Here is a 26,779-nt window from a genome sequence, read left to right on the forward strand (position 1 = left end):
AACCTGAACTTGTGCTAACTCCAGGCACTTAGTGTCAGAATTGCTTGGTGTGGAAAACCTACCCATCTGGCAGGTAAAAGGTCTGGGAGCAGGTAAAGCTGCCCAGGAGACGGTAAGTCTCATCTGGGACTCCTTCAGTTCACCCAGGCCCAGTGCAGCTGCCTTTTGCTTTCAGCTTCCCTGCCTTCTCCAAGCCCCTTAGCCCGGCTCTGCAGACAGCTAACTGGTCAACCTGGCCTCTTAGGTCAGTGAACTAGTTTAGACCTGCCGTCCTGACTTTCCCCTCCACAAATGCTTTCCAGACCCACCTGTGGGAATTAACTGCTGGCTGCAGACAGGCTGTGTGGGTCACAGGCATTGGCCCTCTGGCCACCCTGGCTTGGCTGACCAGTGCAGCTTGGCCAGAGACAACCATGGTCAAGCATGAGGTGTGATTAGCCTTTGAGTCCCAATTGCCTACCAAGGGCCAGGCACACAACTGTCATTCAGTAAGTGTCTGATGCATCGAGTTGAGGTTGAAGCAGGAGGAAAATGTTTTCCAGGCCTGGTGTCCAATAATCCAGTGTTCTCTTCAACACACTTGTAACATGAAGGGAGGTCCCTAAAAAAGTCCCCCTGCGGTGGGGCTAGGCCACCCTGCTCGCTTGATTTCGAATCTTGATTTTTATGTAACTTGATGAAACATAAGAGAGGACAAATAGGAGATAAAAAGAAAGTGGGAGACAGATGTAAGAAGCCAGGACCCCCAAACTCATTCGTAATCAGCAACAAATAAGACAGACTCATATGGACTCAGGAATTACCCCCAAACACCAAGCTGTTGGAGAATTGACTCTAAAACCAAGGCTTCAAAAAAAAAAAAAAAAAAAATGGACCAACTAACCATGTTAGTTACTGCTTGAATCTCCCATCTGGGAGATTTTTTTCCAGAAGTCTTTCAGATTCACAATTCGTCCTGGGAAATATTGTGTAGACTTTCCAGATTGTTGTCAAATTTGAGAAGACTTCTCTCAAGTTTCTTTTATATATGATCTATTACAGACATAGTTGCTGTTTACAGTAAAACCATGGGTATGAGCCCTTCAGACACAAAGAATTCTGAAAAAAAAATAAAAACAACCCTTCCTGCAAGCCACTTGAAAAGTCTTCATCCCACCTGCCCGTGGGCAGAAGAAGGAATGGGGGCTCTGGGAGGACTCTGCCCCTCTGTAAAATCAACTCAGGGGCTCCTGGGTGTGTTTTCCAAGGAGCCGTCCCTTCAATGCAAGTCTGGACATTCCATGAGGAGGGCTTGGGGGGAAGGGTGGCTACACGGTCCCGGCTTGTTCAGCCATTGCGGTTCATTAAGGGATTCTACACCACCAAATGATGCCTCAAACTACAAAGGCCAGCTGTGCCTGCTTGCTTTAAAGCAGTTTTGGAAGCAAAGAGAGAGGACCCAAGCCACTCAAGTTAAATGAGCGAAATAAACTGCGTTATAAGAAAGCATCAATGAAGGAAGAGCTAGCGACACCTTCCTTCAAGAACCAGGCAGGGGCACAGCTACCCCTCTGCTCCTCTGCCTTCACCGTCCTCGGTAAGGCTGGGCTGTCAGGACTGAAACGCCCGTGGCCGGCAGGGACCTGGCTTCATGCCACCAGTCTGGATGGGAAAGCAGACTCTCTTGTCTCTCCCTTTTTAAGAGCTCTGCATCCCCAGCCAACTGATTCAGAAGGGCCGCCCTCCTGCGGAAAACTTTCCCTCTTTCTCACATTTTGTGTGGGGATGTCTGACTAGGGGAACCACCAGAGGGGAGGGAGGTGAGGATGGGCCACACACACACACACACACACACACGCACACACACGCACACACTCTCTCTCTCTGAGAAAACAGCATCTCCTGTGAGAGGGGCATGAACTTGTGGAAAGGGCCTCCTCATAGTTCGCTTGCGTGGAAATCACAGGGCTCTGCCAGTTACCAGCTGGGTAACTCTGAACAACTTACGTCCCTCCCTGACTTTCAATAACCTCATCTCCAAAAGGTGCCATAAATGCCTAGTTTATCAGGCTGTTTGGAAACTGAGTTCGATCCTGCTTACGACACGCCTCTCCCAGCGCCTGGCACCTAGGAGACGGCAGCTGAAGCGAACCCCTCCCTTTATTTACTGGACATACTACACAAGTGACAACAGCTGACGACCCTTCCCCACCATCCCCTATGGGTTTCTCATGCTGCAAAGAAACAGAAGAGGAGCATCGGGTCCCACCTGGTAGACAGCCCTGGAGATGCACCATGGTTTCAGCATCAGCTGCAGGACGCGCAGGTTCCCCCCTCGGCACGTCCTCAGCACCCGGCAAGTCAGGCCCCATACCAGCCGGTCCCAGCCACTCAGCAGTTCCTCGGAGCCCTGCGGCCCCGCAGCCATGCCAGCCCAGGCCCCGCCTCTGCCCCTCTGGTCCCAGGACCCACACGCAGGGCTGTGTTCTTTTCCTAACGCCAAGTTCAAATGTCACTGAGATGTCATCAGGCCGGGAAAATGCAACCCAAATAACTCTGCCTTCTCCTGGTCCTTCATCCTCACCCCCAGCTTCCCTCCCCACCACCCTCATTAATCTTCTGGGACTGTTTTCCTTCAAGGATGAGCAAACGGCTCTTAAATGCAAATGTTTTCTCGCTGCCTCTGGGAAGTCCCCAGGGACTAGGTAAAGATAAGCCTCCCCCACTGTGGACAGGCACTCGGTGGACCTCGGTGGACCCCCAGCCGACTTTCGGCGCAGATCAGAACAGAATTTAAAGAAGAACGTGAACCCGGAGTCATCACTGTGCGCTCCTGGTTCCGGGATTCCATCCAGGGTGAGAAACAAAGGGGATGGAGTTTCAGCCTCTCTGCCAACATTCCCAAGGCATTCCATCTAGGCTCTTAACTCTTTAAAACTTTGAGAACCGGAGTTTCTGCACCGCAAGCCAAAAGGCCAGTTTGGGTGGGGTTTTTGTTTTTTTTTAAATCAACACTGGGAAAAACTGCTATTTCTGTGGGCAATTTGTAAAAAGACAGGCATTTACTTTGGGAACCTCCCAAGTTTAGGTTAGGAAGAAAAGGGCAGTAAGAAAACTTATCTATTAGATGTGATATCCACATCTGCGAGTCTGGAGGGAAGCAGTTAAAGGGGGTAAACGTAGCCTACATCCTTTTCCCCACGAAGGGTCATTGTCTATAAATGCTCTGTGAGTTTATCACGTATTAGATAAGCCCTGTGGCGAACTTAATCCAAGGAAGGACCTCCAGTTAAACGAGGTACAGCTATTTGAGATGTCAATCAAGTTATTTTGAGTTTTGATTATTTTTGATTATTGTTATTATTATTTTATTTATTATGATTATTTTGATTATTTTAAACCATGTTTCAGAAGGGCATCTGCTTCCTAATTCAATAGCTTATAGACCAAAAGACAAGATGCCCAAGTCAGAAGAGGAGGGAAGAGGTGGGAGAAGATTCCATCATAACGCAAGCTGTACAGTAAAGAGAAGGGCGTGTTTAAGTCTCAACATCATTTGAGGGCATGGTAGTCACTGAGGCATATCTGCCTTCGGCACATTCTTTATATTGATTGATTGATTGATTATCTTGTCTCTTCAACTCTAACCTTTAATGTCGTCAGGAAACTAGTAGAACAGAACTCATAACTCACTACCTTCTAGAATGTCCTGACGTCAGACATGACAGTTTGAATTCGGCCCTACCACTTACTGCGTGAGGTCAGACAAATTAACTTCTCCGACTTAGTAGTTCTTTATCCATAGTGATGGAAATCATACCAACCTCACAGGGCTGTTGTGAGGGTTAAGTCAGGGGATATTCTTTTTTTCTTTTTTTAAAGATTATTTTGATGTGGACCATTTTTAAAGTCTTTATTGAATTTGTTACAATATCGCTTCTGCTTTACGTTTTGACTTTTTTTGGCCACGACGCATGTGGGATCTTAGCTCCCCGACCAGCGGTCGAACCCACACCCCCTCCATTGGAAGGCAAAGTCTTAACCACTGGACCGCCAGGGAAGTCCCTATCAGGGGATATTCTTAAAGTGGATAACGCAGGGTGTGGCATGTACACTAGTTTAATTTTTTGGAGCGTTTCCCATGATCAGGTAATTCGAGGATATTATCTATCACTGATAGTATAAAACTCTTGAGATCATTTCCAAATCTGTGTTTCTCTAAGTCACCTTCTTAGAATCCCTTTTTTTCCTTTTGCTGTGGATCCACGTATCCATTCATGTAATGAGTATGTGAAGACCATTTTCATTTAAACTCTTCTTGGATGAGTTTTATCATTTTTCCCTGAGTCATGGCTCCAGGTAAAACTGCATGATTTCATTCCTGTGTATTATTCCTTCATTTTCACACACCCCGTAATAAAAGGCAGCGGGGGTTACGAAGGAATCTTGTCTTTCTACAAAGACATCAGCAGAGATAGTTTTACTAAAGAAGAAAGAAAGAAAGAAAAATAAAGAAAGGAAGAAAGGTGGGCTTCCCTGGTGGCGCAGCAGTTGAGAGTCCGCCTGCCGATGCAGGGGACACGGGTTCATGCTCCGGTCCAGGAAGATCCCACATGCCGCGGAGCGGCGGGGCCCGTGAGCCATGGCCGCTGAGCCTGCGCGTCCGGAGCCTGTGCTCCGCAACGGGAGAGGCCAACACTGAGAGGCCCGCCGTACCGCAAAAAAAAAAAAAAAAAGAAAGAAAGGAAGAAAGGTAAATTAAAAAAACAAATAGTATATGGACAGTGATTGTTCCATTAACATTAGCTAACTGCCTTGGTATTTTCAAGAAAAAACAAAGGCAGGCTGTATCATAGTTAGCATTGTCTATGTCCCCAAGCTCACACTCTCCATCCTCTGGGGATTTTGGCTGTGAACCAGGCTCTTATCCAGAGCATGTAATTATGGGATGGATAGGGATAATTTTAAAGCCACTGCTTTAATCTATGATTAAATAATGTGACTTTAAAACTTAAAAAAAAAAGTTAAATATATATTTAGCTTATGGTCTGGGAATCTCTGAAGTCTAAATGTGCCATCATAAAGCTTTTCTAAAACACGCCTGAATATAAACATATTAACTCCTGAGAAGAGCAAGACCTACTCAGACTGCCCTGAGGGCTTTACCGCACATGGGGACAGCCATGCCCTCTGCGGAGGCTGGCTCTGGAGCCTGCAGTCTGAGCCTGCTCGTGTCAACAGATGTCTTCGAGCCCGTGGAGGCACAGGTGACAGGGACGGGTCACGCCCAAGTGCATGTGGAGGATGCTCCCCAGTTTTGCTGGCCCCGTCTCTTCAGTCATGTCTGTTTCTGCCCTAGACCTTCGGTTACTAATTCAGACTTTCACAGGGCAGCTTCCCCGATGGCATCTGAGGCTATGCATGCAAACAGCACTGCTACCATTGACCGTGATGCCCTGTGCTTTTAAAGGGATTTATGATGCTCAAGCAGTTAGATACAGATGTGTGTATCTCTGTGTGTCTGTGTGTGCATCTGTGTGTACATGTGTCTCTGTGTGTGCACCTTCAGGTTGCAGAGAAGGAAATCAGAGCGACCTGTCCAGGCCATGTGAATATTGCGATGGTGTTGGGACATGATACCAGGGCTCACCAGGCCAACAAATGACCTGGATTTGTCTTACTGACTCCCAACTCCTTTAAATCATTTTCTTTATTCTTTCCTCAAAAATAATAGAAAATTGGGGTTTTCTAGGTGATTTACCATTTAGACAGTTGATCACTAAACCTAAGGAGTAATGAATCGGTGACCTGCTGGGTATCTATAGGGAGAGGAGTACCGTGAGATGCCCAGGAGACATCGTCCAGATCCACCCTGCATCTCCCCTGCTTTCAGGAACGTTTTTGCTAATGTTTGGGGTGAAGAGTCTTAAGTGCTGAGTTAGTTGGCAGGACTGGGTCAGCTGCTGCCTGTTTGCCTACCGTTTGCCCTGGGTTGGGGGGGGGGACATCACAGGGAGAACTGAAGTCCTGGTTCTGTGGTTCCACGTTTGGGAAGGGAACCGAGGCTGGGGGCTCTAAATCAGGTGCTAACCCTGGGGAGAGGCAAGCCTGGTGAATCCAGGAGTTCATGCCCAGGTCAAAGGCAGGAGAGGTGGGTGGGGCCTCGTAGGGCACGGGGAGCGGGGGGGGGGGGGAGGCTTGGTGGGGCCCGACCTGGGCCCCCCTCTCTCAGCTGCTCTACCCTTGGTCCAGCTCCCTCCAGCTCCGTGCCTTTGGATTTTTCATCCCTGCTCCCAGACTTTCCTCACTGTTTTTGTAAAGACAGAGGAATTTTTAAAAAAGCAATAAATGCCTTTGGTTGACTCCAGGGATGTTTTCAGACATAATTACTGCTTTGAGAAGAACTTGGAAACACTCTTAAGTTGGAAGTAATGCATAGTGTCATTAAGAACAAAATTAGCAAATACACAAAGACAGGAAATGGCACACACGCGGAGAAGTCTATTTAGAGCGACCAAAGAAATGTGTTCAGAAAGGCAATCTAATTAACCCATCTTAATTATTCACTGATTATTTACTGACATCTATTTTAGAAAATGTCAGCCATAAGATTGACTGGAGAACTCCCATACTCTATGTCAGGTTAAATTCAGCTACTGCGAGGCATAAATAGCATTTTTTAAAAGATTCTCTTAGATGCGTTATGTCAGCAGTCCCCAAACCTTCTGGCGCCAGGGACCAGTTTCGTGGAAGACAATTTTTCCACAGAAGGCGGGGGACGGTTCAGGCGGTAATGGGAGCAATGGGGAGCGATGGGGGGCGGGAGATGAAGCTTCGCTCCTCCATGGCCGCTCCCCTCCTGCTGTGCGGCCCGGTTCCTAACAGGCTGCGGACCAGTAGTGGTCTGCGGCCCGGGGGTTGGGGACCCCTGTGTTATGTTATCCTTTGCTGATAGAACCTGAAGGGAAAGGGCACTTTCTCCAACATCAAGGCCCGGTCCAGTTGAGACCCAATGCCAAGACGTTTCAGCCAGAATTAAGGCCTACTAGAAGCCACAGCTGTTCTTCTGGAAGACCTAGAGGATAAACAGGCAATGTATTCCAAAGTGAGCCTGAGAAGCTGCCGGAAAACAAACGAATCCACAACAGTGAGCGGAAAAGCAGGGGTGTGCTCAGAAACACCTGTCAACCCTATCTTTAGGTTTTGTAGAAAGCAGATTTCTTTTGGGTTTTGTGTACAGTTAACATTTCTGAGTCACAGACCTTTCCAGCCTTAGCTACTAACTCACGTTTTAATTCTATATCCCCTCCCCGCCATGACTTCCAACACAGGATCAAACTTGGGTTGAAGTCTATTGCACATAGAGTTCTTTCCATCCACTGAATGCTTTTGTTATTCAATCTCCTTGTGTAACCAAAAATGCCAGTTTGGGCAGAACTGGAAACTTTACTTGTTAAATGAAGGTGGCCCATCGTTCTTTGTTAGTATTCTTTAATAAAGAACACATGATTGAGATATAATCTATATACCATACACTTTACCCATTTACAGTATACAATTTAATGGATTTTAGTGTATTCACTGGGTCGTACAACCATGACCACGACCTCATTTTAGAACATTTTCATCACCCCAAGATGAAACCACATACCTCTCAGCTACCCGTCTTTCTCCCTCCTTCCTCCAGCCACCCGCAAACACTAATTTACCTTCTGTCTCTATAGATTTGCCTATGCTGGACGTTTTACATAAATGTGATCTCTGTGCCTGGCTCTTCTTACAGAGCATCATGTTCTCAAGGTTCATTCATGTTGTAGCCTGTATCAGCACTTCATGTCTTTCTCTTACTGAATAAAATTCCATTGTGTAGAGATAGCACATTTTGTTTAACCATTCATCCATTGGTGGGCATTTGGGTTGTTTATTCTTTGGGGCTATTAGGAATAATGCTGCTATGGACATTCATGTACAAGTTTTTGTGTGGAGGTATATTTTCCATCTCTCTTGGAGAGCTACCTAGAAGTGGCATTGCTGGATCACATGATAGCTCCATGTTTAACCTTTTGAGGAATTGTCAAGCTGTCTTCCCAAGCTGCCGCACCATTTTACATTCCCACCAGCAGTGTCTGAGGATTTTAATTTCTCCATATCCTTGTCAACCTTGTTAGTGTCTGTCCTTTTGATTATAACCATCCTAGTGGTTATGAAGTGGTAGCGATCTTACTTTCCTGGTTGGGTTCTAAGATATGGCTTTGGGTAGAGTGGGGCATGAGTGGCCAGCAGGCAGTGCTGCCTTTCGAGGGCTGGCCTGCTGTCTTCCCTGACTTAGCCCCAAGCATGCAGATGGACTTTGGGGAAGCAGAGGCAGAAGGCACAGAAGAGCCCAGAATTTCCCCTCCCCCTCCTCTCCTTCTGACACCCTCACGCCCACCATCGGGATCAAAAGTCCAAACGCTTTTGCAAGTTCCCATTTGTCACTTTATAATCCCAGTGCCAGCTCTTTGGGAAAAGGATATTTAGAAATAGCACTTGTCTGGTGAAGTGAGTGGGAGACATGCAAAACCCAAACCCAAACAATCTCTTGAAATCCCGAGGCATTTCAGAACTGCTCACTAGCTCACTGAATCCCATATTTGGGTCTGGAAAACATCCCAGCTCTGACAAAGAGTCATCAGTGCGTCATCATTCCTCAACCTGGGATCCCAAAAGACCCGTTGATATAAATGCTGGGGAGCGCACTCTGATCATCTGGGGGTAGGAGAATAATTTTTAAAAAATGCTCGGCTGTGCACATAAAAATATTTTGGGTCCCTGGGAAAGTAGCAGAGAGGCAGGAGCTGCCCTCTGGCTTAAGTGCTCCAGAGCTGCACGCCAAGAGCTATGTTTAGAAATATTTCCCGCAAGTGCTACAAACCATTATACAAGGGATCCTAGGGCCATAAGAGTGATGTCATCCTATCAATTACCCTGGTTATGAAAGTCAGTTCTCATATACATGCCAGGCCCCAGTAGAAATAAAATCAGGGCTGCCTGAATCAAATCAGTCCAGACCCTGAAGAGAAAGTAAATCCCCCCCAGCTCTTCTCTTTCTTAATCTCCTGTTACTTGGTTTCCATGGGACTCAGTGGCCAAGGATGATTTTTGAGCATATATTTTGCAAGCCTGTGTTTATGCGATCATGGCCTTATATGAAAAAAAATAGATGCCTTGTTTTGTTTCGGGGTTGTGAGCGCTTGGAAGGGCAACGGTCTGGGGCCTGTCGGGAGTGAAGTTGTAAAGGTGGGAGGAGGACCTGCCCTCCGTTGAGAACCATCTTTTTTTCCTTCTCATGGAGGGAGATTAAGATGAATTAACTGCTCAGAGGAGAGCTGTTGAGAGATAACTTTCCCTCCAAGTGGGAACCAAGATATTAGAAGACTTGTGTCTAGAAGCTGTGAGAAGGTTTAAGGATAACTCAGTGAGGAAGAAGTTAATGTTTCTCCTCCAGACATAAAGGAAGGCAAGTAGAATTGGTAAGAGGTGAATCAGGAGGGGAACACTTACTTTTTTTACCTATAGCTTAAATTCCTTTTAACCCTTGCCCCAACTGCAGGTCTGATGTTCTTACGTCTTCTGTTGTTCGTAACATACTAGAAGGTTTGAAGAAATTTGTTACTCATTTCTCTAAAATTCCTTCTAACGTAGCAAACCTACTTTTTTTTTTTTTTAAATCCTCAGCGTCTTGAGCTTAATAGAAATGTAATGACAAAGAATGAATGAAAATGTGTACTTTATAGAAAAGCATAGGCTTGTGGCTTTTCCTGCTGCTCTCGGGTGACATGTCTTCATAAAGTCTACCCTGGAATAGTTTAAGATCTGTAATAGGGGTTTCCGTTCTTCTTGCTTTGGTTTCTCAAAGAGCAGACATGCAGGATTAGCCCTACATCCCCCTTCTTACTTGGCTGTGAAGACATGACGCACTATGACAATGGCAATGCTGGAGGCTTGCTGAATGGGGATGGAATGGCCTTGCTAATGGACGTGTGGTCAATGCCACTTTTGTAGGTCAGATGCCATTTTGGTGAGATAATGACTTTGGGAAGCCATTCTCTAATGCTACATTTTCCCCTTGCTTTCTTGGAATGCTTTTCCCAAGGGGAAAAAGCAAGTGGAGAAATAAAGGATGTCTGCCATCCGAAGAACCCAGCTGGGAGACTATCTCCTGACCATCACATTGGCCCACCCCAGAGCTCTTCACCCTTAGTACCACCAAGTCCAGAAGTCCTGCAGCTATGCCTGGTTCCACAGGCTGTATTCCAACATGGTTGTGTCGATAAATCTGTTTTATTCTAGTCCATCACATTTTCGAGAGTTAATAAAATTCCTCTCATGAAACAATCTCCATAGTAATGACAGAAAACCCCAAAACACATAAAACAAAACCAAAAGCAACCATGAGTTCTTTAGTTGAGTTTGTCAAAGGGGACTGGAACAGTCCATGAACTGGACGTTTGTATTACAAATTCAAGGCGAACCAAGAAGCAAATCCTTTGATATATACAAAATTAGGCCTGTTTTAGGATAAGCTTGTTAATGTAGTGAGTTACCTAAACTACCACTGAAGAGTTTAATACTGTACATTCTCATGAAGATCTCTTATGGATAAAAATATTTGGAGTGCTGCTTTTTGGAACCATTTAAATTAGCCTGATTATGGGTAGCGTGGTCTGTTCTGAATCATGGCTGACCAAGGATAATAGAGATAGCTTAGGGTTTAGCAACAGAGGTGGAAAACCAAGAACTATATTGGGGCTGGAGATCTAGGCAAATTATGGCTAGGAAATCATGTCAGTGGTCACAGATATCCAGAGTCACCCAGAGTTTAAAGGTCAAGGTAAATCAGTGAACTCCAAGCGGGCAGTCAAAATATCTGTGAACAATGAATTTAGAGTTCAGGTCAACCAGAAGGCCGGAAACTAGGTGGGCTGAGAGCAAACAGACCAAAAGATATAAGGAAAGACAAGCCAGGGGTTCACGGCTGGATGCAAGGTTGGAGGGAAAGCATGGCTGGCTGAACCCTCCTCCATCTGCCTGTGCCAGGGAATTTCACATCCTTCCCTTTACAGCAGTGGTCAAGCTCCTAGAGGGGCCTAATGAACTGCAGGTAAAAGCAGCTGAGTTGGGACCTGCCAAAATACAAGTGCACAGACAAGGAGGAAGTAAGGCTCCAGCAGGTACCCTTATCAGCCATCTAAATGTCCTCTCATTTAGATCTCTCCTATGTCTTCCCAATTTCTGACAGAGGCCAAGCGGCCCATGTAAGTGAAACATTTACTTAACCCAAGGCTCACTGTGTCTCCTAATTTGCAAGAGGTCCTTTCCCTCAATTGGCAACCCTAAAATTGCACAGGAAGGAGGGCCACGGAAACAGGAGATGGAAAGAAATGTAATGTCCTTTAATGATGCAAGTGGAAAAATGTAATTATACCCACCCAGGCCATGAAAGCATCTGAAAACCTATAAGGAAAACTAGCTGAGACTTTATTGTTTGATTTGTTACGAAAGGTAAAATGAATTCTTCCCTTTTTTCAAATGAAGTCTCTATGTGGCATAATTTGAGGTAAATTTCTGCGAGAGAGAAAGGAAATTGGATCAGGGGACTGGTTATTTCCCCCTTGATGCAGAAACAAAGGTGATGATTTAAGATTTGGCTGTAAGGAGACACTTAGGAGCTAAGTGCCTTCTGTTCCTGTCTCTTAATAAACCCAGGAAGACGCCCTCATTGTACCACAGCTGGGAGCAGGCTTCTTGTTAATTAAGCACGGGTAATGGGCAGGTCTGAGATCTCCTTCATGAGTTTGGCCTCGATTAAGTGGCCTGAGGCACTGTCTCGAGGGAATACTCTACCTTCTCCACCAAAACTCGGGCTGCATTTCAAAATGTGAAAAACAGAGCAGCCTATGCGGCAGGGATTTTATGAAACTGAATGTGTGTTCAGAGCCCAAGCCAGGATGACAACCCCTCCCCATTTCCTTTGTGAGGTGTGGAAGTATTTACCTGTTGGGTTTCATACCCTCCAACCCTGTGGGTTTCAGATGTTGATCTTTTTTAAAAAAAAACTGTGGTAAAATATACATAAACATAAAATTTACCATTTTGACCACTTTTAAGTATACATACAGCTCAATGGTATTAAGTACATTCACACTGTTGTGCAATCATCACCACCATCCATCTTTAGAATGCAAAACTGAAGTTCTACGCCTATCGTACAATTCCCCCCAGCACCTGGCAACCACGATTCTACTTTCTGTCTCTCTGAATTTGCCTGTTCGAGGTACCTCATGCAAGCGGAATCACATTGTATTTGTTCTTTCGTGACTGGGCTTATTTCATTTAGCATAATGTTTTCAAGGTTCATCCATGTTGTAACCTATGTTAGAATTTGCTTCCTTTTTAAGGGTGAATAATGTTCCACTGCATGTGTATACCACATTTTGTTTACCCTTTCATCTGTTGATGGACACTTGGGTTGCTTCTACCTTGTGGCTTTTGTGAATAATGCTGCTATGACATGGAAGCAACCTAAATGTCCACTGACGGATGAATGGATAGAGAAGATGTGGTGTGTGTGCGCGCGCGCGCGCGCGTGTGTGTGTGTGTGTGTGTGTGTATATATATACATATCATATATATACATGTATATATGTATATACATATATATGTATATACATATATACATGTATATATGTACATACATGTATATGTGTATGTATATATACACACATATATGTATATATACATATGTATATATGTATATATATACACACACACACGCACACACACACACAATGGAATACTACTCAGCCATAAAAAAGAATGAAATAATGCCATTTTCAGCAACATGGATAGATCTAGAGATTCTCATATTAAGTGAAGTAAGTCAAAGACAAACACCGTATGATATCTCTTATATGTGGAACCTAAAAAAGTGATACAAATGAACTTATTTTCAAAAGAGAAATTGACATAGAAAACAAAATTATAGTTACCAAAGGGGATAACAGGGGGCTGGGTGAGAGATAAATTAGGACTTTGGGATTAACATATACACACTACTATACATAAAATAGGCAAATAACAAGGACCTACTGTATAGCACAGGGAACTATATTCAATATCTTATAATAATCTATAATGGAAAAGAATCTGAAAAAGAATACATACATGTACATACATACATATACATATATATACATATATATACACACATATATACACACATATATATATATATGAAACCGAATCACTTTGCGGTACACTTGAAACTATTACAGCATTGTAAATTAACTATACCGCAATAAAAAAATAAATAAAAAACAATGCTGCTATGAACATCGGTGTACAAATAGCTGAGTCTCTGTTTTCATTTCTTTTGGGTCTATAGCCAGAAATGGAAGGCTGGATCTTCTGATGATTCTATGTTTAATTTTTGAAGGAACTGACATACCCCTAGATAGTAATCTTTTTCACCCACTGCTTCTGCTCTGTCCTGTTCCTGGGTTGCTCCTGAGACAGCCTGGGACCTTCCCTGCAGGCAGACACACAACTGCTGACCTCCAGGACTTGTTTATGTAAACGGGCTCTGCCCAGGTGGCCCTCAGGTGAACCTGTGCTACTTTGCATGCACCTGCCTCAGCTGCCCTGACCTTTACTACGTCTGTTTGATTTGCATTCTCATTCCCAGGCTGGAACCAGAGTCTGGCTCTGAAGCCCAGTGCAGGTGGCACCTGGCGTGGCCCTCACAGTTGCCTCCTCCTGGACCCTCAGCGTGGACCACTCTGCTCATCGTGACCCAAGGGACCTTAGCCATGAGGTGGGCTAGTTCCTCCACTGAAGGCCAAAGGCAAGAAAAGGAAGTTGGGAATGGGCGGTGCCCTCTGAGCAGATCGCACTGGCCTAGGGTATTTTAGCTTCAGGCTGATGCAGGCTGTGACCCCATTGAAATTACCCTGAACATAGGCTGGCTTCTGGTGGTGGGTTTGAGTTAGACTCAGCATCAGGATGTGGACAGATGCAGGAGACGGACTGGGATCCTTTCTGATCTGAAGTAGGGGCCCCAGCTAGAGCAGGGTTAGCAAGACGGCAGCACCTCAGGCTCCAGCTTCCGAGGGAAAGCAGTTGCAGAGCAGGGTCACGGGCACAAGGCCACCGGTTTGGCTTGGGTTTAGGGGGTAACAACTCCAACCCGGGGACTTGAGGGTCCCGGGCACCACCTAAGCCATTGGGTACCAGGCTTCAGAGCCGGTAGATGCTTCCTGCTCGTGTGATTAGCCTCCTGGAACTTGGCCAGACTTGACCTGTGCTGATTTAGGAACGGGGTGTTGGCAGCTTTCACATTTGTACCTGGAAGGTCTAGCAAGGTGGGGTCTGACAACCACCAAGTGGCTCCAAATGCAACTCCCCCAGCCCCACTGTGGCCACCGTTCACAGGGACGCCACCACTGGCTTTGGACATCTCCCTTGCCTGGAATGTCAAGTCTGCAGGGCCTGCCTGGATCCTGCCCTATGGACTGCAGCCTCCCTCTCCCCAGGCATCAGCATTTCAGCCAAGTTAGCAACCCTCCCTTACCTGGTCCCTCCATGGACCACTGGTTGCCAACCCTAGCTGGCCCATTAGAGTCAGCCGGGAAGCTTTTATGAAATGCATTTACCTGGGCCCCATCCCTAGAGATTCTGACTTTATGAGTCTGGGGGAGGGAGTCGGTATTACTACTCTTAAAAAAATATCCTAGTCATTCTAACGTACAGCCATAGAAAAGAACCATGGCCACAGACCAACACTGAGTTCCCTGTGTCTTGAAGATGAGCTCCTTTCACTCATAATGTTACCTAAGGGCTCAGGTCAGTGTTCTCACGCTTTAGCTTGCATTAAAATATCTGGAGGATGTGTTCAAACACAGACCTCCAGGCTTCACCCCAGAGTTTTTGACTCAGTAGATCAGGTGTAGGGCCCCGGGGATTTGAATTGCTAACATGTTCCCAGGTGAGACCGAAACTCTAGCCCTGGGATTACACTTTCCGAGAGCCACTGATCGAGGCCCATGACACCCCTTGATTCTTGGATTTAGGGTGATGGGGAGAAATGGAAATGAGTCAGTCACGGTTTTTACTGTTTACAATTTCATTCTTGGACATTCTTTTCAGAAGAACTGCCACTTACCTCTGAGCGTCATGGTAGGGGCTAGTAAATGAACTTTTCCCCATTTGGGGAATGGAAAATCAACACTTAAGGACCTTCCACCCAATGATTCCTTGCCCACCACTGCCCCCCCCACCGACCCCCCGAAAGATAATTCAGTAGTTAAAAGAAATATTTTGTTAAAAGGCATCCAAGTTTTCTTCCCACCACAAGGACCTGCTCGTTGACTTGAAAAGCCTGACTCTTAGTAATGCACGTTTATTTCTAAATTAAAACGGTTTCTCACTGATGTGATATTTCAGGACTCGAGTTCCCTAAAGGCAGCCAAACCGAGAGCCTGAATCACTTACTCCTTTGTCTCTGTGGCCGGGAGGGCAGAACATTTCGGAGGTTACAATCTGCCCTCAACAAAGGGCGTTTAGGCTCTTGTTTTAGAAATGAGTGACTCATCTCTGGGTCATTTTCATGTCTCTATCTCCCCTCTCCCCTCTCCCTTAACCACGAGGAAACTGCAGGCGAAACACTCTTCTTTATCTCAATGCACAAAGGACACAAATGGTGCGGATCTGGAGACCTGACTTCCTGTTATTAAGGAGGACATCCTACAATTTCATGGAGCAGGATTTCCAAACAAAGCAGAAAGTCGAACGATTTCAGAGTTTGCTCCCCACCTACAATTAACTAGGTCACAGCTGCAAAGGAAGAGGGAAAAAACATTAAATCACTCCAAGGCAGGAGCACTTGATATCATCCGTGGCCGAAAAATAAACACTTCATTTTATTTTTTAAAAGGAAGAGCAATACATCTAACAGAAACATGTACATCTGAGATGCGATAGAAAGTGGAAAAAAACATCTGATCGGACAACAGGCCAGGGCTGGTGTCTCAGGCCTAATTATTTTATTTAATATTTGTACGAAAACTGAGAGGGAAATGGAAATGATCTCCTTCATATATATGAACCATGATCTGCCCTTAATCTGTGCAGAGGACTTCTTAGGATTATGCATAACCCATAAAGATTCCCATTTGGTCATGCAGGGGTTAAAGACTTTTGAAGCCCCAGAATTGTTTCAGGTCCGTTGGACTTCCACATTTGGCAAATGTAAAATTCTCATAGTGGACTCTCTGACCTTGATTGGACATCAAGGCGGGAGGGGCTATTTCCGAGTGGATTAGATATTTAAGAACCCACAGTATCCCAGGAAGGAATACTTTTCAGAAAGGAACATCTCAATGTGCTGTGCCCCTTTCTTTTGCTCTTACGACCCGCTGGCACCATGCGGATTTCATTGCTCACTGAGTGGGCAAGATCGGTGTGAATGTCACTAACCCACTGACCAAAGATAACTCCTTTCTTTCCTGCATCTCAATATGAGAAAATCTATTCCAAGAAGCCCGTCTAAAATACGGTTCCTCATTCACAGATACGGGTATTACACACACACACCAATTCATGGATGTGCTATGGAGTAAAACCTGTGAGAGACCCAGCTGAGGTGTCTACACAAAACCAAGGGCTTCCCTGATGACACAGTTGAGTCTCTTACACGTTACGTTTCAAAGCAATGTTTCACTTAGAAAATGACTCTATTCAAGAAGGCTCTTTTGTTGGGATTGATTTCCAGTGTAATTCCATCATCAGTAAATGGTATAATAGAAAAAAAAATGGGTTAGTGACATTCACACTGATCTTGACCAAACATTTGTATAAAATAGTCATGGTAAAGATGATAGATTGATAGATGGATAGACAGACACGGATTGACAGAGGACAGATAGATGACATGTGAAACAAAGATGGGGAAATAAATCTATGTCCATGTACATCAGTTAGGACACGAGGTACTGAAAATGTCCTCTGTGGACATGTTAGTGCATCTGCACTATTTGGAAGCCTATTAGAAATGCAGGCTCCCAGACCCTACCCCGGAGCTGCTGAATCAGAATCTGCCTTTGACAAGATCCCCAGATGATCCCTTTGTCCATTGATGCTGGAGCAGTGCTGCTTTAGAGCAGAACAGCCTAGAAGAGTGATCTTCTATAACTGGACATCTTTGCCCAAATGAAACTGTGGGTGGAAACACAAATATCTTAGAAGCGGAACTCCTCTGGCTGAGTCAGGGGTGAGTTATCTAAGGCTTCTCGGCCCCCTAGTGGCACCTCCCACCTGCACCAGCAGTTACTTCTACTTCTTTGGGGGAAGCAAGGATGCCTAATGTTTGTATCCTAACACCTACTGTCCCAGAAGACACAGGCCAGCACTTCCTGAACAACATCTAAGCCCTGGCATGTTACGGATACTCAGGCAGTATTAGGTCACTGCTAACAAGTGATTCTGAAGCAAGATTATGTGCAGAAGCACCAAAGGACATAGGAAAAATCAAAGAGAGCAGGCTGATAGCATACTTAATATGCGAGAAAGACAAGGCAAAGAGAGAAACAAAAGTGGCCCTATAGTCAGAGCTACCAGACAAAATACAGGACACCCAGCTGAATTTGAATTTCAGATAAACAACGTGAGACAGACCCACCACTAAAGCACTATTTGTTTGCTGTTTATCTGAAACTCAAATGTAACTGAGCATCTGTATTCTCATTTGCCGAATCTAGCAACCCTCATTCCTTCCTCGAGGACACTCTTCTCTGAAGCTCGGGCCCTCCTTCCAGATTAGACCCCAATCAGATTCCCTCCGGAGAGGTCTCTGCCTGGATTCAAACCCCGGACCTGCCAGTGCTGGCGGTTGTGGGACCCTGGGCAAATGATTTCATCTCTCTCTGTTCTGTCTCCCTCCTCTGTAAAGTGGGGATGCACACGGAAGCCTGCCTCATGGGACTGTTTGGGGGTTAAAGGAGAAATTATCTGTAAGGCACAAAGTAGGAGCTCATTGAATAAATGTACATTGTTGTCTATCTGGTCAAGATCTTGTGGGTTTCAGCAACTTCCTTTCTGTCTGAATTGGCTCCTGGTCATTTTCTCGAAGACCTGAGATCAATCTGCAGAGGGAAGAGAGGGGAGAAGAGGACATGGGGCCTGAAAAACCGCAGGAGGATGCTTTCCTCTCCTTTCTGAGGGGCCTGGCCTGGTGCGACCATCTAGTCCCTGCATTTCTGCCCCCTCTCTCCCTGGGGGCCGAGTTGGGGGACGCACTAGGGAAGGGGGGAAGAAAATGTGTCACTTGATATTTGCTCCTTGACCCCGGCTGACCCCGTTAATTGACTGCAGGATGGAAGGAAGTGCGCTCAGGAGACCTTCCTTTGCCAGAGCTTCTTGGCCGGATGTCTTAGCCATCAGGGAGCGATATCTTGCTTCCTTGACAGTCAGCTGAGCAGTGGGCATTCTGATAGCCCGGCAAGGTGGACAAGCCCCAGGACAGTGACATCTTATATTTCAAGGTCAGAAATTCTCAAAAAGCTGCTGAGTACCGGAGCCAGCATTTGGGATGTGTTACTTCTTCCTCTCGGAGTAAACCTGACCACTGAAGCCTCATCGCCTCCCAGCTTTTGTTTTCATCTTTGTTCCCAGGAACGCCAAGATCAGAGACTAGATTCTGGTAATGAACTGTTCTTAAACATTAAACAAATAAAACAAGAAAGCCAAGGTATCGGGGGTGGGGTGGGGCGCAAGTCCCCCCACCACCCAAAGAGGAGATATTGGAGCCAGGTTTCACGGCGGATACTGAGCCAGCGTCCCTCATGGAAATCAAACAATTCTCCCGAAACTGCGATCTGAATGCTGCGGTTTCCCTGAAACTGTGTTCTGGGGTTTCCTCCTCTGCTTGGCACTGACCCAGCACCTGCAGCAGCAAAGCTTTCCCAGGAAGCTATTGTTATTTGTGCATCTGATCATTTACAGCAGAGCACGCTGACAGCAAAATTTAGAAAGGAAGAGAAAAAAGAAGCGGAGGGTGAAAAGGACAAAACGGAGGCTTCCAGCGTCCCGGTGGGAACTTAAAAGCAGAAACACCTCTCTTTTCGGCCCTCAGCACAAGTTAGGACTCTACAGAAGAACCATCCTCAGGCAGAGCTGCAGCCTGTATGGAAGGTGGGCGTCAGACACGGAGATTCAGAATGAGGATGTGCACCTCTGCTCCTCCCCTGGGGATACCGTCTAGAGTGTATTCTCTGATCTTCCCCAGAGCATCCCTCCAGCTGCCACCAAGGAGCTGCACTAAGTTGCTGAGTCCACACAGCACACAATGGAAGGGCTCTGTTTTTCAGGACCAGACATTCCAAACGAATTCATTTCCTTCTGGGAAAAAGCACTGCCTTGTTCGGAGCACGTAGTTCCCAGGGCTCGGCTTACCTGGCAGCATTTTGGACACACCTGTTGGGACCATTAGCCCTGCCAAGAGAAGGGAAGCAGGATGCTTTGTTCTACTTTTACTCCCAGTCGACTCTCTTCCCACTGTGTTGGTTTCCCTTACGGAATCTAACCCAAACAGAAGAGAAAGTTACAGGACTCCACGCTGCTTGGCAGGGAGCAAAATAAATGCACATAAATAGACAGCAGACCCTTTCACAACACGGTTTGGACTGTGTGGGCCCCCTTATATGTGGACTTTTTTCAGTAGTCATATTACGGTACTACACAACCTGCGGATGACGGAATCCACAGATGTGGAATCTTAGATGTGGAGGAATTGTGAATAGAAAGGAACCGCAGATCTGGATGACTAACTATAAATTACACGTGGATTTTCCACTGTGCCAAGAATTGGCTCCCCTAACCCCTGGATTGTTCAAGAGTCAACCGTATATACGGAATAGAAGGGTAAACTAGGAAATTAAGGACACTGTGAGATAGAAAAAAAGAAAAGGACAAAACTGAGTTAAAAGGATGAGATAATGTGAAAAGGCAGCTAGAACAAGCAAGTTGGGCCCCAACTTTAGCTCTGAGTTTCCTGGCGGCAAAGGTAAAAAAGGTAATAGAGAAGAATCACATACGTCTTATTAGCTCCAAAAGGAATGAACAGGATGGACTTTATAGAAGGAATACTGAAAAGCACAAGGAACATTATTTCTGTCATTTTGAAAAAGCCTCAGAAGCATTTTTACCGACGTTTCTTCTGTTGGCTTTCTAAGCAGGGTGGTACCTTACCCACTCTCTGCCTGTCCACAGCCCGGGCTGTGCCCAGACATTGCCCTCGGCTCTGTAAGCGGATCAGAGATTCCTCCAGACTCTTCCTCCTACCTTTGCTCTGAACCTACTTCTTCTCCTCTAATTTCTCTGGTCTCCATCGACCATGTCATTCCAGATTTCTCCAGCTGAAGCCAACCCTTTCGCACTCAGGACCCATTAACCTATCCATGGGGCTTGTTTTAGGGATTCCTGCCACCGGCAAACTCTCATTCCTTGCCTTGGTTTTATATTCTATAAATCCTGCCCACCCCACTCCATGGCCCGCCCAAGTCCTAGCTCTCTTGGCCCGAGTTCAGGCCCAGAATGGGGTGCTGCATGATTGAAGAGAAGGATATCAGCCTTCAATAAGGACGAGTTAAATCTTAACTCAATAAAAGAATCTCAGCCGGCAGCTGAGAACATATGGTCCAGGAATATTGATATTTGATTATTTAACTTCATAAGAATAAAGTAAAAAGGATTGGTAATGAATAGCTACCACATCCCTCGATCTGCTTCTCTTAGGTGTCAGATGTCCCTAGGCAGGCTCTGGTTAAGTGCTGGAGGGCAGGCGTTTCACAGTGGCCTCCTCCAGCAAGAGGTAGAAATGAAGATATTCTGAGATTAAAACTAAAGAGAGACATCTCTGCTGTGGGTCCAAGTGAGAGCTGCCACTCAGAAGGGATAGTTGAGAAGCATGCCTTGTATCGTCCCCCCATTGGAGCACCACTCTACCTTGACATCCTGGTAAGATCAAGAATTCCTGTGGGTCGAGCCAATGCCTTCATCAGAAAAGGAACTGTGAATCCATTCAAGCTCTTGCTCAAGGACTTGGCCGAGACCCCAGAATTCTCCTCCATCGAGCATGAAAGAGATGATTGAAAATGAAAAAAATTTTAGTTCCGTTGTTACCGGCCAAACACCTGGATCATAAAAGAACCTCATTTTGGCTCTTGTGCAATGTCTGGTTTGGGGTAAGACCACACACTGCTGGTCTGTAAATATGTGTTAGTAGCAAAGTAAACCTCGAGGTGATGGAGCAATTGCTTCATTGGATGAAACTGTTTGATCCCGGAGAACATTTGCCAAAAGCAAAAGAATGTGCTGGCACTTAGATGCCCTATCAGGTCACAGTTAGATCGTAGGTTCAGTAACTTCTTCAGTGCTGTTCCTCTTCCTGGGTAACAAAGCCACGCACTCAGCAAACAGGATGCTGTCTTCCTATTCCCTATAGCTGGAGGACATGCATTCAATTTACTTCAATGTACTTTAAAATTTGCATTTGATCCATCAGAAGAGTTTTCTTTAAAATTCTGATTTAGCAGTAGGATTAGGATGCCAGCTGGAGGGCCTGAGGATCTGCAACAAGATTCATTTTTGTATCGCGATGTCTCCCTTTTATGATAGTCAAGACTGGGAAGAGAGAATACATAGATATTTGGGGTGGAACCGTGCTCATTTCATTGTAGAAGTTGAACACTGGCATCTTGTGGGCCAAATGTAGCCTGTAAACATGCTTTCTTTGGCATGCGGTGTTTTTCTTTAAGCTTGGATTTGTTGCCAGCATATAAAAATTGAGATATTTCATCTCTTTCTCACACACACATATATATATTTTCTTACTTATAAGAAAATTGCGTAAAGATGTCCCTTTGAAAAATCAGAAGATCCACGAACACCAGCCCCAGTTTCCCCGTGGTGAAGCTGAGTAGTAGGTGTTCATTTGCTAAGATACGAGACCTCCAGTTTGCAAGGTACAGCTTTCCTTCCTGACCTCCATGTATTTGACCTGCTTGACTCCTGTAGTCATCTGAGTTATAATGCCTGTGTAGGGCCCGATTTTATAAGGATGACGAGCATGAATAGAGGCAGCCCAGGATCAAGATGAAGGATGAGGTCCTAAGGGTACCACAGGAGATGGATATTAACTCTTGAAAACAGCCAATTTCTGATGGGTGAGTCTCGGAAGGAGAAAGAAGAGTGTTGCCCTGCACAGGCCCTATTCTAAGACACGTGATACGTGTTTCTCTCATGCCACCTTAAGGCCATTTGACTGAAGGAAAGAGGAAGTCACAGAGTCCCGAAGAGCCTTTATTTGCTGTTGGGCTCTTCAGAGGGAACCTCAAAACACACGTCCAGGGATTGTGCTAGAAATAAGGACTATTAAGATGATTAAGAACGGACTCTGGGGCTTCCCTGGTGGCGCAGTGGTTAAGAATCCGCCTGCCAATGCAGGGGACATGGGTTCGAGCCCTGGTCCGGGAAGATCCCACATGCCGCGGAGCAACTAAGCCCGTGTGCCACAACTACCGAGCCTGCACTCTAGAGCCCGTGAGCCACAACTGCTGAGCCCGCATGCCACAACTACTGAAGCCCACAAGCCACAACTACTGAAGCCCACGTGCCTAGAGCCTGTGCTCCGCAACAAGAGAAGCCACTGCAATGAGAAGCCCGCACACCACAACGAAGAGCAGCCTTTGCTCACCGCAATTAGAGGAAGCCCGTGTGCAGCAATAAAGACCCAACGCAGACAAAAATAAATACATAAAATAAACATAAAAAAAAAAAAGGACTCTGGCCAAGCCAAATGCTGCAGGATTTTGGTATTCACCACGCCCCGCCCCCCTGCCCCCAGGTGATGGAATGGGATGGTGTGTGGCCTGGGGACCCTGGCTCCTGTTCCCTGGGAGAGGCCCTCAGGAGGAGGACAGAGCTGCCATCCGGGGGCCCTGGTGTGAGCATATCATTCTATGCTGCTGATTTCGAATCAACGAGTACCCCTTGTGTGTTTCCAGAGGAGTTTTTTCTTTCTGTTGTAGCCCCTCTCCCTAAATGCTCTGATGCTTGAAAACCCAAAGCTGGGACCCAGCAGCATTGGGTGGGGGGGTGTTCCCCTTCCTCATTCTTCCCTTAGGTTGACATTTTAACGAGAAGGATTGTAAAACCTGGCGCCCGCATTGCTGCCTACGTGGATGGACCTGGCGGTGCAACACGGCAGTGCAGGTGAGGAGATGAAGAGCTTTCTCGGGGCACTGGGCTCTGAGCTCGTCCATACCCAGACACACCTGATTCTGCTTGGAAAATGAAATAGCCTAATTCCCCAACATCAGCCTGGAATCGCGGGAGGGACTCTTTTTAAAGCTTCCCTTTCACTAGTCCGAATTTGACGTTCCTAAAAGGAAGATGAAAGGGGGTGGGGAGGGGAGCTATGCAAGTGCTGACTGGGTGGATATTCTCAGTTGTCCCAGGTGGAAACCCTTTGATTGACGGGATCCACATAAAGGGCTATGTTCCCATTACTAAAGGCTGTTACCGTCCTTCAGCCCAACTGGCAGATAAGACCAAGATTTTCTTCTGTAAGAAACACCACGAAAACCCAATGATTCAGAACCTGATGTCAAAGATGTGATTTCTTGCAGTTCGATCCAAATCCATTTGCTTTTACAGACCAGGTCTAAACCCCAACATTCAGGGTTCAAACCAGGACCTGCTCGTTTCAGGCATTTCGTAGCTGGCTCAGCCCTAAATTATACTTTCTAAATCTATTCTGGGACTCGGGTGGGTTATGAAGCTCTGACACACGATAGCAGCAACCCATTTTTAAAATATTTTCAGAAGCGAAACAGAACAAAACAAAGCAAAAGAAAAGAGGTTTTCTTCAGAGAGATCTCAGGAAAGCTAACGCGGAGAGGTGGGGTACTGGCTTTTGACGCAGGTGATCAACGTAAGATGTTGAAGTCTGTCTTTCATCTTCTCTCTTGCCTTTTTCTTTCCCCTGGACTAGCTCTAAGGGACTGATTGCAGTTTTACTTTTCTGACACAGTGGTTTAAGTTGAGGGCTGTTTAAAACAGGAGCACTGAGTTTCTAGGATGCTGTAGGGAAGAAGATTTGCTACTGGCCTTGGCTGTCATAACTGTCACCCATTATTCCTTATCCTGGTGTCTACTTGCTTGTTCCAGGACTGACCTCAGGTTGAGTAAGAATCGTCCTGAGAGTTTCTTCCTTTTCCTGTCTCCATTATTTCCCCCTCCCTATGCTGTGCTCTTTTCTCTACCTCACTGGTGCCTTTTTTTTTTTTTCTTTTCTGGAAAGCTATACTTCCGGTACCATTCTCAAATTTTAGTCCACGTTATAACCCTCAGAGGTTCAGATTCAGTATGTCTGGGGAGAGACCGTGCATCTATGGGTTTAGAGAACACACGGGTGATTCTTCTTATTTTTTTAACGTCTTTATCGGCATATAATTGCTTTACAATGGTGTGTTAGTTTCCACTTTATGACAAAGTGATCCCGGGTGATTCTGACGCACACAGCTTGCACACAAGCTCTTTCATGACACAGCAATCAGATGATTTCTTAGTCCGTATCGCACTTGATCACCAGCAGCATTGGACAGTCCAACATTCCCTTCTGAGAATTTCTCTTCAATTCTCTTTGCACCTCACTGGACGCACTTATTTGTCTTTCTTTGCTGGTTCCTCCTCCTGGAAATGATCTCTAAACTTGGGTCCAGCCCTGTGATATTTCTTTGTGCCACCAGCCAGGTAACATCACCTAGTCTTGTGGCTATTAACACTATCCTCCAAGGGTATACCAGAAAATGTTCAACCATTGACTCCCCAGAAAAAAAAAGCCCTGATTTGTAATGTTTGCCAGTTTCCACGGTGTAAATTCTCCCATCACGGCACATTTCAACCTGCCCACATGTGGTCACTGCATGTGGCGTTAGGAAGAGATGTACACGGTCAGCTCTTCAGAGCCTGGGATAAGTCAGCTCTGTCATCCCCCGGATTACCGTCCACATTTATATCTCCAGTCCAGACTCTTGCCTAAACACCAAACGTGTTTTTAACATCCTCCGTTTGCGTTTTTAACTATCATCTCAAGTTTAACACATCCAAGCGGAACCCCTCATCTCCCCGGCCCTGCTGTCATCCCCCCAAGCAGGTCCTGCAGTGCTCCCCATCTCAGCGGCAACTCCACTCTCCAGCTGCTCAAGATGGGGATTCCTCTTCTTGGTTCCTCTTTCCCTATCACCCAATCCATCGGCCAATCCTGTCAATTCTACACGGCAGACCAATCCAGGATCCATTCATTTCTCACCACCTCCAGAGTTAGCACTTCTCATCAGGATTCTTACACTCATGACCTAATGAGTCGCCTGCTTCCATGCCTCGTTGCCTATCAGCCTAGTAGCTGCAGGGACTCCTTTAACACATGTCAGCTGAGATCATCCTTCTTTCCCCAAACCACTCATCTCCTTCTGTCCTGCTCAGAGTAAAACCCCGAAGCCCTTATCATGGCCTGAGCAGCCCTCTGTCACACGGGCCCCTAACGCTTCCCTGTCCGCGGCTCCTCGCCGCTTACCCCCGGCCCGCCCCCCTTTACTCCTCAGATCCATCAGGTGTGCTCTTGCCTCACACCCGTGCATGTGAAGCGTCCTCTGCCCGGCGTGTTCTCCCCCCAGATGGCCGCATATGCCCTGCTCCCTTTTACTTCTTCAAGCCTCACCTCCGACACCACTTTAACAGAGAGCCACATCGGAGAAAATGCAGCCCACCCTCCTCTCCTCCCTCCTTATCCTGCTGTGTATTTCCCTAAAGGCCTTAGCCCCAATTACAGTCATCCCTGGGTATCTGCGGGGGATTAGTTTCAAGACCCTCGCAGAGACCCAGATCCACGGATGCTCAAGTCTCCTCTATAAGGTGGCACGGTACACAGTACCTCAACCTCCTGTATCTGCAGGCTCCACGCCAGCGTAAAAGGGAGGCCCGCCGCAGCATGAAAGCAGAGATTCTGTTACAGCCCCTGGGCCTACAACACTGCCTGGCATGTAGTAGGTACTAAATAAAAATCTGTAGAATTAACAACCAGAGTGCTGGGTCCTAGATATTAGATCCTCTGGGGTATTTATCTTCTGAGACTGATTTTTTTTAATTGAAGTTGAACCATGTTTTCTAGAAATGATTAATATACTTTTAAAAGCCTCATTGGCTTTCCTGATTAATGTTCCAATAGAGGGACGGGAAGAACCGTTTGGAAGCAACCTATCCATGTGGAAATGTGACCTTGGCACGTTTGAGAAAACTCAGCAGGCAGTGGAGGAAAATGATCAGGGGCGTATTTATGGACTATCTTGAAATATACACACAGATTCTGATTGGGAAGGAAAACGGCTGCCCACCTACTCAGAAGGGTTAATTGTGTAGAAGATTTCAAGAAGTTTTTCTTTCTTTTTCCCACTCTTTTTTAGATTCTTTTCTCATATAGGTCATTACTGAGTATTGAGTAGCACAAGAAGTTTTTCATGAGCAAGTTCTCTGCCAAGAAGACCTAGCATCCTAAACTGAGTCACTTTGTTAGAACTGATGGTGACACAAGTATTTATCGGCATAAGAAATGCAGGCACCCTGCAACCCTATTCTTTGAGTGACAATTCTGTTTGAGTTTATGACCATAAAAACACTCTTTTCATTCATCTATTCACATTCATTT

The 26,779-nt window shown here is 46.0% G+C and overlaps 1 protein-coding gene across 5 annotated transcripts in view; it reads right to left on the reverse strand.

Annotated features, from left to right (window-relative positions):
* Positions 1-26,779, reverse strand: part of FRMD4A (FERM domain containing 4A) — a 646,084-nt gene that overhangs the window by 319,067 nt on the left and 300,238 nt on the right. For 2 of the 5 annotated variants that reach the window (XM_067703847.1, XM_067703840.1), the window contains exon 1: positions 2,249-2,412. The exons of the other annotated variants lie outside the window; for them this stretch is intronic. In XM_067703847.1, coding sequence (XP_067559948.1) covers positions 2,249-2,407 — 159 coding nt within the window. In that variant the 5' untranslated portion in view covers positions 2,408-2,412. Of the gene's footprint in view, positions 1-2,248; positions 2,413-26,779 lie in introns of those variants that run through there. 5 annotated transcript variants of the gene reach the window in all.

Source organism: Pseudorca crassidens, chromosome 1, assembly GCF_039906515.1.
Source record: "Pseudorca crassidens isolate mPseCra1 chromosome 1, mPseCra1.hap1, whole genome shotgun sequence".
In the NCBI taxonomy this organism is placed as follows: domain Eukaryota; kingdom Metazoa; phylum Chordata; class Mammalia; order Artiodactyla; family Delphinidae; genus Pseudorca; species Pseudorca crassidens.